Raw genomic sequence first — 15,834 nt, forward strand, 5'->3', positions numbered from 1 at the left:
CTTCAGATGCAAGACTTGCATCTGAAGAAGTGAGGTTCTTACCCACGAAAGCTTATGCTCCCAATACTTCTGTTAGTCTTAAAGGTGCCACAGGACCCTCTGTTACTTTTTACAGATTCAGACTAACACGGCTACCCCTCTGATACTTGACTCCACTGAACTATAGCAGTGTAAAACAGGTGTAAGTGAGAGCAGAATCAGATCCTATTAAGCTTCCCCAACAGCTCTTCTGATTCATTTCAATTGTAATCAGTAAGAATTGTGATGCTTCAGAAACGGGCTTCTCATAAGTAGAGTGCATTAATTTTGCCATTTTTTCCTGCCAGTTTGGTCAATTAGTCAAGTGATAATTACAGCCAGATTTTCAACAATGCTCAGGACCCACGTTTGGGGCCAGATTTTCAGAAAAGCTCAGTTCTCATTTATGCACCAAAACAACTGTCCAGATTTTAAAAATAACCTAGCACATTGAGCTCTTGAAAATCTGGCCACTAGTGTCTCAAAGAGAACTGATGGGTCCTTTTGAGAATCTGGCCCTTATTCTGGTATCTAAAAGAGAATTGAGTGCTTTTGAAACTCTGTCTTCAAATGCAGGTGCTGAGTACTTGAATATCTGGCCATGAACTTTTTTGAAAATCTGGCTGAAAACCCTAAATTCATTTGACTTGTGTTGTGACCAAAACAGAGTTCAGCTATGTTCTGTACAGGTAAAAGAAGAGCAAATTCATCACTTTACCGGGCAGCTACCTCAACCCAATCTCCTTTTCCTTACAAACCCGGAATAACAATTTAGTCAAGTCTGAGATGGAAGTAAGTGACATGTGCTTAGTGATTTCTAAGACATATTTCTGGTCAAAACTGGCATTGAAATATGTGACTAAACCCTTTCATAATCAACTCACCTATTAAAGTGAAAGCTCTATTTATTTATACCAGTATTTGCAATGAGCAATTGTACTGTGTGCTTACTCCAAAAGTACTTTTGTATTTCAGTAAATAAAAAAATATTGATTTTGAACAAGTCATTCATTTTATTGTCAGAGCAAATTAAGTTTTTAGAGTTGATTTTATTAACCTATTTCACAAGTTCCTCTAAACACATAATTTGTGAATAAACCACATATTCCTGATGTAAATGCTATTTGAGACTTAGCCAAATACAATTTAATGTAGCGATGAGGCAAATTCTGGTTTCAGTTACATCTATGTCACCTCATAACAGTCAATGGTGATATAAGGGTATAACAGAGAGCAGATTTTGACCAAAAAAGACTAAATTATTCTCTCATTTACAGGCATGTAATTCAAGAATAAATTAATTGTCATCAACTTAATTCAAGAGTAATTTAATTGACATGCTGATTTACACCAGCATGACTGAAAGCAGAATTTGGTTCAATAATTCCACAGGACATTTAATCTGGGGCATTTACTTGGGGACTATTTTGCTATGTACCTTGAGAAAATCAATGAGATAATAATAAAAAGCAAGAGATGCTTCTATAAATTGCAGATACAAATTCCAGGGCTTGTATCTGGAAAGATTCAATATATGAAGGGTGAGATGGCATCATTTACAAAACGTATGCAGGATGGATTTAATACCTCATTTTGATTTTTAAAAAAGGAATTAAATCCTTTGGATAGCTTTTAAAAAATACTTTTATCCTTTATAAAGCTATCATTTAATACCAATATCTTGAATATTTATTGGCATGCATTCTGGATTCATCTCAAAATTATCCTAGTCTATGCAGTAAGGATACATCTAGATCACTCAGTTTGTTGTAGCTTTTGCACCACTATGTGACGATAAACATGCAGTGAAAACCATTTCCAGTAATGAACCAGCTGGATTTATTCACCAGAACTCATTTTCGTTACTTCTTTCACAAATGAAAAGGAGCTAAACCTTTCAGAATGGTAGTGGGGGAAATGACATTGAATAGTAAACGAGCTAGCTCAGTGGTATGCTTTTCCTTACCCATGATACTGTAGATGTTCCCTCTGCCTGAGCTCCATGGAGTAGGACTCCATGCAGATCCAGAGCCAGGAAACGAGGCAGCCAGGGAGCAAATGTTCCGCATGATGTGATTTCCTACAGACCTTAGAGATATCTGATTTGGTAGCTAGTGCTACACATACACTGCAGGCAGTTGTTATATGTATATCCAAGAAGTAGTTAAAATATGCTCCATGCATTATTAACTCCCCCAAGGTCTCATTCTTGACTGCTACTATGTAGCCATGGAGATGGCAGATTATAGCATCATGACTAGGGGCATAGGCAGCTGTGGGGAAGGCATGGGTCATCAGAGATTACATGAAGTCCACATGTATCCCAGGACATCCACTAGTTTGGCAATATGAACCCCTGCACTTTCTGTGGGAGACAAGAACAAAGTCTTCTCTCTGACAGGACAGGAATGGAACTGTGATTTGGATGTCTGAGTTTCCCACTCTATGCAGGTTTTCTCCCCATAAGGCTGAATCTGGCCCCTGACCACCATTGTGGTTTCACAGTGAAGCTTGTTATATACAAACAGGGACATTATTCCTGCATTCCTTGTGTGCCTGAATCTCCCTTGAGTTCAAGCAATGCAGCATCAGGCCCTCACAGTAAACTGCTACCATTAAAATCCTTGATTGAAATTAGACAGCTCAGATCAGATGAGTTCTCTATGTATCAGTTGTGGTTTCCAATGGCAAAATATTAAAATACACAGGAAAAAATAAAAACCCAAACCAACCCATTTGCTCTAGGTATAATCTCACCCATACCATAATGTAACTGTTTTGAGTCCTTGACTCCCTTTAGTTGTTTGAAGCAGACAAATTTTACTTTATTTTGGAGCCAGCATTGAATAAGCAGAACCTGGCCTACACCATCTGCCTTTTAGAGTTGCTACCCATTAACTTTGAAAGGCTGGCTGTTTTGTGTATAAATGTCTGTCTGGTTTTTAATATAAACCAGATGGGGAAAGTGCCTTTTTGTTCAATTTCTGTTACGTTGTCCTTGAATTAAGAATTGAGAAGCACTTTAAAAATGTATTGAAAAGCTGTAGCTTCTGTATCCTTTAGCTGCTATTTTGTTAGTTCTTCCAGCAACCATCCATAGTGCTCCACAGCAGAGACCTGGACAGCAACAATAGATCATTTTTCTTCTCTGTTAAGTGATGCAAGCACATCAGTGTCAGAAAGCTGGGCTAAAGGAAGGTTCTCAAACCTTCTATACAGATACTAATATCACCTGCTTTTAAAGGACACACCTAAAAGTAGCTTGTAACTTTTTAAAGCAATCAGTGTAGACATGTATATATTATTAGTATAAGCACCTGTACATACACATAATACATACATGGGCCACTCGGTAAAGTCACATGCATACTTTTTCTATTTATATTAGATATCTTAGATTTATAGTAATGATTTAAATGTAAGCTTTACACAATCAAATATCACTACTGCTCTAAAAACATGTCTGAAATCTTGTGCCACCCAGTGTTAACCGATTAACTGGGCATCCGTACATAGATACCCACTTCCACAATGTGTTGAATGGTAACAATGCATGAAAATCAGTGGTGTCTACCTGAGTGATGTCCATTCCGGAGTCACAGCTCAGTGGCTGCGTTGATGTAAGACCATTTGAACCTATTACTGTTGTGATCACACCACTTTCATCAATCTTCCGAATCATGGTACCATCAACAAAGTAAATGAATCCATACTTATCCACAGTGATACCTGTTGGTAGAGTAAAGAAAGCATTAATACTGGTACTATACTTAAACTATTTCTTCATCTGTGTTAATTCCAATTCCTCAGATTACGATAATCAGATTTTGAAAAAATAAATTTTACTTTCCACAAAATAATATAACTTTTTTATTTCAGATGTCAGCCTTCCTTACACAAACCCCACACCAAAGGGTCCCCATCCAGAGCCCTGAGAGTCCTTGACATATATTAAAAAACAGAAGAATATAGGGGATACAGAATAGAAATAGATCAAAACAGCAGCACTTCTTCCTACCACACATATACCTAGATTTATGATCTTTATCATTTGTCTTCATTTCACTCACTTTGGACAATTATAATTTATTGTATGTATTATAGGGGCACTTGGCAGCCCCAGTCAAGCTCATGACCCCAGTTGTTCTAGGTGCGGTACATACACAAAGTAGGAGACAATTCCTGCCTTGAAACCTTACAATCTAAACAGACAAGACAGACAAAGAATGAGAGAAAATCAGCATTATTAGCCCCATTTAATAGATGGGGGACTGAGATCATAGAGAGCTCTGGGGCAGAGCTGGGAATTGAGCCCAGATGTACTCAGTCCTAATCCATCACATTTTTCACACAACCATCCCTTCTTCAATGGCGATGTCTCAGGGTTTCCAACACAGCAAGAAATATAAGCTGTTTTTTTACTGAAAATGTTAACTGTCACAAAAAGCACTTCTAATCATATCACTTCTAATCTTATCTGATTTGGGAAATCCCTTTCTCCTGAAAATCTCGATATTTTGTTTAAACAATTTAATATCTTACTTTTAACCTTACCATAACTTTATAGCATCTATTATACACATTCAAGACATTTTTAAAAATGAATTGATTTCATGCTCCATGGGAAGGAAAGTCTGAAGATTTGAACAGATGAGTCAGACAGTGGCTTACATGCCTCATGATTTTGTCCTCTGAATTTAGCATGACTCAAGGCTGTTTGGGTGGGATCCACTAAGGAACTTGGGCGTTGCATTGCTGAGCGTCACAGCGCCTAACTTTTAGGGGCTTAAAAAAAATCACAGGAAGAACATTGCAATCCACAAAGATGAGTTGGTGTCTAGGCTCTCTTACACTGAATGGGAAGAAACTGGCACCTAAGAAAGCTATCCTTAAAGGCCAGCATATTGGACCGAGAGTTGTCTAAGCAATCCATGGGAGATGCTGATAAGAGGGGTGTACCTAAACCTGGGATTCAGGCAGATGCATAGGTCTGCTGGTGATTCATGAACAGAAACCCGCCACCTGAAGTCAGGCAGCGGTAGGCACCTAAGACATTTCTTGTGGGAATGCGTTAGGTGCCTGTCTCGCTCCACACAAAACAGTGGCAGCAGGAACTGGTGCGTTCAGCCCAATGGTTAGAGCATTCATTTGGGAGCCCCAGGTGCTGCCTCCTCCCCAGGGGGAGAAAGGATTTAAACAGGGGTCTCCCTCTCTCTGGGTGCTCTAACCACTGAGCCATGGGATATTCTGATGTGGGGCTCCTCAGTCCCTCCTGCTGACGCTCTTCTAATGTGGATTAAATAATGAAAGAGTGATTGGCGCAGGGGAACGGGGCCTGGGGCATCCCACCCCTCTCTCTCTCTCCCAATGACTGTTCCATTGTGAATAAATACTTAACGTGTCATTGGGCCAGAGAGAGAGAGAGAGAGAGAGACTCTATAGGCCAGCAGTATAGGGAGGGGGGAGAGTTGGGTCCAGTCTCTCTGCTCCAATTGAGCTTTCATTATTTAACCACAGTGGAATATCTTCAGCAGGAGAGACTGAGGGAGCCCCATAACAAAATATCCTAAATTCAAGGATTAAAGCCCCCCCCCCGAGAGATGGGTGACCCCTGTTCAAATTCTTTCTCCTCCTCTGACGGGGGTGGGGTGGTTGGGAGGGTGGGGGAAGAAACTGAACCTGGATTTCCCACATCCCAAGAAAGTGCTCTAGCCACTGAGTTAAAAATTATAAAGTGGGCAACCACCTCCTCCAGCTGAATTTTTAATGCGATCCAATTTGGTAGGTGACCTCTGAGCACGCCTAACAGATCAGGCCCTGCATGTGATTTAGACAGCCAAATGCCTTTCTTACCCCAGTTTGTGATTCACTCTGGAGCTTAGGGGGAGCAGGGGGGACAGAAGCATCTGGGCACCTAGAGGGAGGCAGTAGTGCACATGCTCAGAGACAGAAACATAGGCACCTATGGAAATTTTACCCTGAATTTTACCCCTGAAAACTTAGGCGCAGAGTCTGGGCTGCAGGGAGGTGCTGGTCTCTGCTAGTGATCCATGAACTGGGGGAAGACAGGTGTTCCTCTGCCTAATTCCCACGGGGGGCCCAATCCAGTAGGTGTGCTCAGAGACCACCTAATACCACACAGCAGGGAAGGTGGCTCTCCCTTTTAACCTTTAGCTCTGTGGTTAGCATACTCACCTGGGGTGTAGCAGGCCAGCAGTTCAAGTCTCCTTGGGAATGCTCTAGCCACTAGGCTATGGAGTATACTGATGTGGGTCTGATCCCTCATTCTCTCCTACTGAAGTTGATCCACTTTAATTGAATAATGAAATATTAATTGGTCCGGAGAAAGGATGAGAAGCCTCATCACTGGCATAAAGGTTATAAAGGAGGTCCTCCCCCTTTACATTGAGTCAGGTGAAGCATGCCTACCAGATCGGGCCCTGCATGTGACTTAGGCAGACAAACGCTGGGGCTAGGCAGGACACCTAGAGTGAGACAGTAGCGTGCATGGCCAGAGCAGGAACATAGTAGCCTACGGTACTTTAACAGCAAAATCTTAAACACTGACTTTAGATGCCTACAGGGGTCAGCAGCAAGTGAGGGGGAATTTGATGCATCGCAAGTGACACCTAAAACCGGGACTTAGACACCTAAGTCCTTTGTGGATCCAGGACTGAGGGCATACATTGAAGACAAGAGGGTTGCACATGGTGCCAATGAGGGAAGACTTTAGCCTTCATAAGCTTTTTTTTTTTTTTTTTAAATGAAAATGCACAAGAAGGATGTTCAGATGCTGGTAGTTAAAGCATGTTTTTACCAGCCACCTGACCGCCTTTGCTGTGGAGTCACTGAAGACAATAAGAGAGCCACTTTTCAAAGCAGAACTGAACATTAGGTTCTTTTAAACAAAAATTTACTTTAGTGTAAGACTGCAGTGAGTTCAGTTTTGGGCCCCTTATGCTTTGGGCTACCGAAGACTGTAATCAGGGCAAATCCTCAGGGTTGTCTGAGAATGAATTCACCCTGGTGCACCACTTAGCCCCACATAAGCCTTCAAAACACTGATGAAGTAGGACATAAGTGGTGTATAGATCCTGTGCCAGCCCTTTGCACTGGGGTGAATCTCTCCTTGACTGAATGTTACCATCTGAGTTATAACAATCCACATAATTTGGGCCTTGCTATTATCATAGTATCATTGCCATGAAGCATCAGGGTGAAGGTTGACACACAACTTATTCAGCCTATAGACATTTTTTTAAGATACTGAAAAAAATGGAAAGGCCACTACAGCATGAGCCATGCTTCCCCAGCTAAATAGCCTTGAATTTTAACAACCACTTTCAAACAAGAAAGAAATCTGGTCACAATTGAAGTGTATTTCCTGTGGGAGTGCATTCCAACCTATTAAAAACAAAGACAGGATATGCAAAGTAAATTGCAAAATCTCTTTTGATATGTAACAATGAGCTGCAGCTCTCCCCCCCACCCCTCCCAGTCTGGATATTAATGACTATATAACAAAGTAATTAACATGCAAATTTGACAGCCTTTCTCCACGTATCATTCCCAAGGGAATACAGATGCAAACAAACAAACACAAAATTACACACTGGTAAGTTTCTATCTTTGGTAACAAAAGTGATAACATTTTTTTATAGGGTTTTTCAACCAAAATTCACTGAGCGCCAAATTCTGACCCATAATTATGTGTCGGGAGGGTTTGCATTGGTATTTGCTCCTCCATAAACTAGCTTTGCAACAGCTCAACCAATTCTGAAGATAGATTAGCTGGGTATGGAGAGGAAATGGATAATTGTTTTGAGCCCACTCCATAATAAGGACCAGTAGAACAGCTTTTGGGCAGGAAATCTCATATAAATGAAGTTATCCCCTTCCACTCCCACACTTTGCAGGTCACATACTTTGACTGTTGTCATAAGGGGCATCTGCCTGGAGAGAGAGGCAAAGTGGAGTAGGGATACCTAACCAATAAAAATCACATAAAACCCTAGTTTAGAGGGCTTGGGGAGTATCACAGGGAGGCTGTGCTGTGTATGTGTGTGGTTTTTGTTTTTTTCCAGGAGAAGGGACTGCTGGTGAAGGGTGGGGATAGTAGTTTCTCTGACCCCTGCATTTACCAGGGAGATATCTCACTCAACCCCTTTCCATGAGGCTCCCATGTTCTTTTTACTTTAAAAATACATACTGTACTGTTACTGCCACCAGGGCTAGAACTTGGGCTATCAAGAGGGCATAAGGAGTATCATATGCAGACATTTTTACATTTACATGCCCTTATGGATGATTCTGCATGCAGGAAGTTTTTTTTCCAGCCCCTATCTATGCTGCATTTCAGAGTCGTCAGTTGTAAGTGAGATTTTCGGTATTTGTCCCCTGCTAACAGTCAGGTGGAAGGAACTGCCTCTGTGGAGTCAGATAGGCTCTGCACATGTGTATCACCTCCTTGATCTTATTTCTGGAAGTTCAAGTGTCTTGGACTCTGACCTTTGGAGGAGGAATTGTGCAGCTTCATAACATGATAGAGGGATATGCTGGATTATTAGCTCATCTGGGTTGGACAGCTCTGGGCAGGCTCCATGCCATGGATAATGCAATGCCAGTATCTCGCAGTAGGACAGGTGCATTTTCAGTTTTGTGCTATTTTTCTATGTGAACAGATGGCTGTATTGGCTACGTGGTATCCATTAGATAACAGTCCAAAATTATGCATCAGTGGAAGAATAGAGCTTGTCAACTGTGTAACTGAGAGTGAATTTCAAATATGGGCTGAATAAGAAAACCACAGAAACCTTAATGCTGGGAATACACTCATCTACAGTTGTCAATAGAAATGTAGTCTCTGTCTGCATGGAGTGAGTGGATACAGCATAGACCTGGACAATGTCTCCAATACTTCACTCATACTATGTGACTTCCTAACACTGCTGAAAAAGTTACTCCATTGGTAATCTCTCCAATTAGCACACTGCACACTCTTTAGTGATGATACAGTGAGTATCTTAAAATAAGGAAATTCATCTGTTATCCCTCAAAGATAAACCAATTGGCTTAAGAAGTCTTTAGAAATGGATTTGGAATATATTGCATCATCAGCCTAGAATACAGTAACATGGGAAATAGAAGGCATAAGTGGAGGACAGCAATTTTGGGTATATTTGTTAAAGTCAATGTGCCAGATCCTCAGCTGGTGTGAACTGATGCACAGATGTGGACTTCAGTGTAGGTACACCAATTTATACCAATGGAAGAGCTAGTCCAAGACCTAGGCAGTAATATTGATATGGAAAAAATAATGTGAGTACTGAATATTAGAGGAAAGTGTCTTTGTATTCGAAACATGGGAAATGTTGTTCAAGGTCACAATACCCCTACCAAGGTCAAAACTGCACAACACACAAATCCCCCGATAAGAGTAAGGTAAGTTGGTGGGAGAGCACCTCCCATCAACACAGCGCGGTGTAGACACCACGATAAGTTGACCTAAGCTACTTCGACTTTAGTTACTTTATTCACATAAGCCGAATCCTGCCCAGATGCTGATACGATAGAGCAATTTTCTTTTATTTCTTGTGATAAACACCTGGCAGATACTGCATCCATTGACGAGGTGCAATAGATAATGGAAAAATAGGAAACAGGAAAATAAAGATAAATATCTAAATATTTCCAGTGCATTCATTATTAGATATTGGATTCACTAGAAACTCCAGTAGTTGTCTTTTGCATGACATTTCATTTATCTGCACTACAAAAACATACCTCTAACCCTTTTGTGAGAAAGCGTGTGATGCAACACAGGACCAAGTACCATTAACTGTTGTTCAGAGAGGAAGTGAGAGAAGGAACTGATGTGTTAAAATGCTCTAACTGCAAACAGAAATCTTTCCCACATCCAAGTTCAGAGTTAAAAAAGCTAATTTCAGGCATTTCATTTTGCAGCAAAGGTAAAAAAATTTCTGTATAACCCTCAGGTCTGTGGAAGACATACTCACGTCTGCTCTGCTCTCCCTATGCAGCTGCAGCTGTACCAGAGGTTGTAAATACCTTGCAAATGGCTGAAAGAATTTCCTGAACACAGGGACTGCATTTGGCCGCTGCAGGTGGCCCCACACTGGTGACCTCACAAGCTGCAATGCAGGGGTCATGCCAGGGTGGAGACAGGGTGGGAGGACAATCTTAGCTGATGCACGCCTTTTCTGAATCAAGGCCTAAGTGCTTATGTGTAAAATTTGGGTTTTTTTTGCATGTGTAGCTGGGAAAGGGGGCCACCATAGCAATCATCTCCCTAATACATTTGCTCACAGTGGGGCTTCAGTCATTCAGAGAAACACCAGCCTTTGTAGGCAGAATGGAAGAGAAGATTTAAGGACTTTTGTAAGTCTCTGCTTAACCTATAGGCTCTTGATGGCCATTGTGAATTTGACTTTTACACATTCTTAGAAGACAGCTGTCTCTTAACTGCTTAGAACTTTCTTAGATTGTAAGCTCTTCTGGGAAGAGAACGTGTCTTCTAACGTGTGTAAAGCACATGAATGCCACTGGCACTATATAAATATAATATTTTTGTATAGTTGAAATTTCAAAAGACTGAGATAATATGCTATGTATTTCTCTTTTTCACATAACAGGTGTATATTCTAAAATGTTGTGTCTATAGCAACTCTAAGATTTATGAATAAAATATTGTCATCCCGTCATTCATTTCAATTTGCTTAAAATATCCTTAATTTGTCTACGGTATTCTCATTTGGACTTTGTGGGACTGTCCTGGGAAAGGAAAGAGGGAGTGAAAGAGAGTTACATGGATGACAGAAAGAATACAACACAAGAAAAGAAAGGGGAAGAGGATTAAAGGAGAGGGAGGGAGTAAAGAAATGAAGAAACAACAGACCGTGAAAGCAATGGAGGCAAAGAGAGGGTAATATCCTCAGGAAAAAAAAATGGAGTAAAAGAAGCAAGGGAGATGTAGTAAATTACATTGGAAAATGAATTAAACAGAAAGTTAAGTATCAAAATGGTACTATGAAACACACATTATATAATGTTTGACTGTAGGTTTTACATTCTATTTCTATTTTTATTGATTTAACACTGTTTGAACTTAAGTTGTGCTGGAATGAATAAGATAGATATCAAATGCTTCTTTGGTTAATGCTAAGTCATCTCTGCCCAGCAAAACGTTTAACACTGTTGAAGATTCTGAAAGTTACTCTGCAAAGTTGGACTCCTTCACTGGCATGGAATCCCATGTAAGTCAGTGAGGCTGGCTCCAAGAGGCAGCAGAAGTCACCCATGCAGAGCATCTTGCATGACTATTAGGTATTTTTTTAAAAGTCTGAAAGGAGAGGACCCTCCTTCCCCCACAATGGTTTTATTCCTACAGGAAAATTACTAAGTATTTTATGGAATGATGTCTGAGCTTCTTGTAAAGTCTATTAGTTGCTTCACCAGTTCCTAGCTAATGCTTAACTTCTTGCACTGTTCATTGCTAAAGTGACATGATTAATAATGGCAAGAAGGTAAACAAAAAAGTAAGGTATACAGCTGTATTGTGAATGTGAAGCTCATAGAAATAGTCAAATTGCCTACCAGAAATATCAAAGCAATATTGGATCTGACTCTCCTCTCAGACCGTTATTACACCAGTGTAATCCCATTGTCTTCAATGGAGTTATTCTCAGTTATCACAGCTTAAGTGATACAGGAATCAGGCACTGTGTCTTTAAGACTGAATTGGATAACAAGAACAGTAGAGCTTATAAAAGTTTAAATCCTATCTTCTCCAATTTTAGTTTACTGGGAGGGGTCCTGAGGTCCTTACTCAGACAAATTCCCAGTGAAGTTGGTAGAAGTCTGCCCAATTGGGAGCAGGTAAGACCTGGTTAAGGATTTGGCCCTATGTCTTGAATGTGTTCAATCTTCAGGTCTATTTTCATAAGCAACGTGCCTAACTTTATTGAAATGTTAGCTTTTAGTGAAAAAAGAAATAAGAGCAACTGTTTTAAGCAACCATATTTAGGACCAAATTTTGCAAGTGGACACACACGAGTAACTCTTGTCGACTTTCACTTCCGGTGGATTCAGGCACAAGCATCTGAGTGCCAAATTTGACCTAAAATAAATATCTGTTTAATCATTTTAATCAGTCATTGTGTGAAATGAAAATAAATATGGATTTACTGCTACTATTGAACAATATGGAAGCTACAGATGGTATAGTTTTAAAAAGTTTTCCGACACAGAATAAGGTTGTCCTGTTATAACTTAAATGTTTCTAACAGAAGATATCTATCTACCTTGTCCAGTTACTTTGTTTTGCACATAAATACACTAATTACAAATATAAATGACTGATTAGACAGATAATTGGTCATATGCAAAGCACAATTACCACAGATGTGTTTTCAACTGTGAAATTGCATGTAAATATTATGCATATACATTTTCGTGCATACAGTTCTAAGAATGAAGCTTTGCAGCCTCTGGGGAATCAAGCTAACATTCATTTAATCCACATTTAATAGTGAAAATTCAATGCAAGAAATTAGTTCCACTATGAAGCCATTTTCTTGTTTCTTTCACGCTCTAGCCAGCTACTCTACATATATTGTTATTTTGGTAAATACATTATTTCTGGTGGGCTAGAACTAGAAAAAGTAATGGTGGTGAGAACAATATGGTACTCCCTTCCAGAGTTTTTACTTTATACTTTTTGCACATTTTAGAACTTTGCAAATAAGCATGTTACTTTGAATAAAAATTTCTAAACTTCTGAAGAATTTGTACATGAAAACAACTTGAAGTACTGGAGAGGACTGATAAAAGAAAATGTGTTACCTTCTGTTGAAGAGAGACTGAATTTAGAAGGAACTTGCTATTCTCATAAAACTTTTAATAGGAAGAAGTGAATCAAATTGGTTAATTACCATTTTATGGTTGGTAAAAGGGCAAATTACATGCCATCCATTTCTAAACTTCTAAATGTCTCTGGTGCTGTTAATTAAAGCTGCCATCTAGAAACTACTAAAGCAATTTTATGCAATTAGTTATTTATAGGTTACCATAATACTCCACTCAAAATATGATTCAAGTGATTTGCAGTCTCTTGCTTTGTGATCTCTGTCATCTTTTCACTTTTAAAGTGTTAGAAGCAAAGTGCTCAACTATTCTTTATTAGCTGGAACACTTCTTACAGTCCCTGGACATGAATGTTGTTGCTCTTTCAACAGATGCATTTAAAGGAAGAGATGAAATAACAAAATATGAAGTGCCAATTCTGGAAGTAACAAAAATGTCTTATCTCCAACTTGAGCTGTAATAATCAGACTCAGATTTACTCTGGCTATCAGAAAAATGAGTTTCTATTTCTCTTGCATTGAAATTAGGACAGGATTAGACTTGGGAAAACTTGCTTTTCAAGTAAGATCAAATAAAGAAAACCCACATGTTCTCCATGACTGCCAAGTTCCTGAAAATGGAAGATATTGGAATGATTGGAGAAGAAAAATGTAACTTAAGAATGCTATATTGGGACTCAAGGATATTGAATGAAATAAGAGAAGGTTACTCACCTCGTGCAGTAACTGAGGTTCTTCGAAATGTGTGTCCCTGTGGTTGCTCCACTTCAGGTGTCAGTGCATCCCGGTGCCGTTGAGCGGAGATTTATGGTAGCAATGTCCGCTTGAGGCGTGCGTGCGTGCGCAGTATGCGTCTCATACTGCCGTTGGTGCTGGGTCTGGTGCATGAACGACTCAAGTCCTCCAGTTCCTTCTCTGTCGCAGGGTCCCCACTGCGAACTCTGAAGTAGAGAGGAGGCGGGCAGGTAGTGGAGCACCCACAGGGACACACATCTCGAAGAACCTCAGATACTGCACAGGGTGAGTAACCTTCTCTTCTTCTTCGAGTACTGTCCTTGTGGGTGCTCCACTTCAGGTGATTGTAGAGCAGTGTCCCTCAGAAGGCAGGACTCGTTTGAGTCATGGAGGTGAGTACGGTTAGACTCACTATGGCATCAGCTCTGGAGTCATGAGTGATTGCACAGTGCTCAGTAAATGTGTGGATGGAGGCCCAGGTGGCTGCCTTACAAATCTCTAGTATTGGAACATTGTGTAGAAACACTATTGAGGTTGAAACAGATTGCGTAGAATGCGCTCTAATGTATGGTAACACTGTTGAATGCATGTGGAGATCTATTTAGACAATCTCTATGGATATTGCGCAGCTTTTCAAATGCTTGAAGCAGAAATGAAAATTCTAGGAGATTTCCGGAAAGGTTTGGTCCTTTTAAGGTAACATGCTAGCACACACCTAATGTCCAATGTATGCAAAACAGCTTCTGTTGGAGTACTGTGAGGTTTAGGATAGTACGTAGGAAGATGGATTGGTTCATTCATATTTTTATATGTTTGATGTTACTTTCAGTAGGAATTTTGGGTGCGGACATAGCGTGACATTGTCTTTGAAGAATACTGTATAAGGAGGATCGGCCGTGAGCGCCCCATCTCACTCACCCGTCTGGTGGAAGTAATAGCGACCAGAAAGGCCACTTTTATGGATAAATTCAGCAGGGAGCAGGTGGCTAAGGATTTTAATGGTGGTCTGGGTGAGGCATTTCAGCACCAGATTGAGGTCCCAGGCCGGGGTAGGTTGGTGAACTTCTGGGTAAATGTTCTGGAGACCCGTAAGGAAGCATTTCGTAGTTGGATGCGCAAAGATCGAGGTCTCGTCGATCACATGATGGAACGCAGTAATGGCTGCAAGATGGACTTTGATCGAGCTCATTGCTAGACCCGAGCATTTCAGCTCCAGCAAGTATTCCAGCACTAATGGTAGTGGTGCTGTGGAGGCCATCAAGTGTTTTTCTTGACACCAGGAGGAGAATCTCTTCCATTTCTGAAGGTAAGTATTACACGTGGTCACCTTCCTGCTGTTTTGTAAGATGTGTTTAACTTGTTCTGAGCAGGCTAGTTCATCATAATGGAACCATACAGGAGCCACGCTTGTAGGTGGAGTATCTCCGGATTCGGGTGAAAAGTGTGACCGTTATGCTAAGACAGCAGATTCGGACGACGAGGGAGAGCTTGCAGGGCGCATATTGACATGCACATCAGGTAAGGGTACCATGCTTGTCTGGGCCAAGTTGGGACTATGAGGATAAACTTGGCCCTGTCTGTTCGTATCTTGTGTATCACATGTGATATCAGTGGAATCGGTGGGAATGTGTATATGAGCTGTGCATCCCATTTGATGAGAAAGGTGTCCCCAGTCCCAGTCCCTCACTCAAGCAGAACTTTGCGCATCTGCGGTTCTTTGGGGATGTGAATAAGTTGATGAGGAGAGTGCCCCACTGGTGGAAAATGGATAGCAAAACTCCTCCGTTCATCTCCCATTCGTGGTCTAGAGAGAAATACTTGATGAGCGTGTCCACCGTCGCAATCTGACAGCCGGGCAGGTAGGAGGCCGAAATGTCTATGTTGTGGTGTTTGCACCAATTCCATGGTTTCATGGCTTCAGTGCATAGCGAGAGTGAATGGGTGCCTCCTTGGTGACTGATGTAAAACATGCATGCAATGTTGTTGGTCATGATGTGAATGGATTTGTTCTTTATATGAGGTAGGAAGTGTCTGCAAGCATTGTGGCCCGCGTGTAGCTCTAGTAGATTGATGTGTAACAGAGTCTCCACATGAGACCATCTGCCTTGAACCGTGTGCTGATGCATATGGACACCCCAGGCTATCAGTGAGGCATCTGTGGTGATTACTATTCATGGGGGTTCCTGTTGGATCGGGATGC

The 15,834-nt window shown here is 40.8% G+C and overlaps 1 protein-coding gene across 1 annotated transcript in view; it reads right to left on the minus strand.

Moving 5' to 3' along the window:
- The window catches only part of TENM1 (teneurin transmembrane protein 1), a 383,458-nt gene that overhangs the window by 59,522 nt on the left and 308,102 nt on the right, over positions 1–15,834 (minus strand). The window contains exon 21 of the mRNA XM_029911855.1: positions 3,593–3,747. Coding sequence (XP_029767715.1) covers positions 3,593–3,747 — 155 coding nt within the window. The remainder of the gene's footprint in view (positions 1–3,592; positions 3,748–15,834) is intronic.

Source organism: Terrapene carolina, unplaced genomic scaffold (assembly GCF_002925995.2).
Source record: "Terrapene carolina triunguis isolate 2854851 unplaced genomic scaffold, T_m_triunguis-2.0 Scaffold131, whole genome shotgun sequence".
Taxonomy (NCBI): domain Eukaryota; kingdom Metazoa; phylum Chordata; order Testudines; family Emydidae; genus Terrapene; species Terrapene triunguis.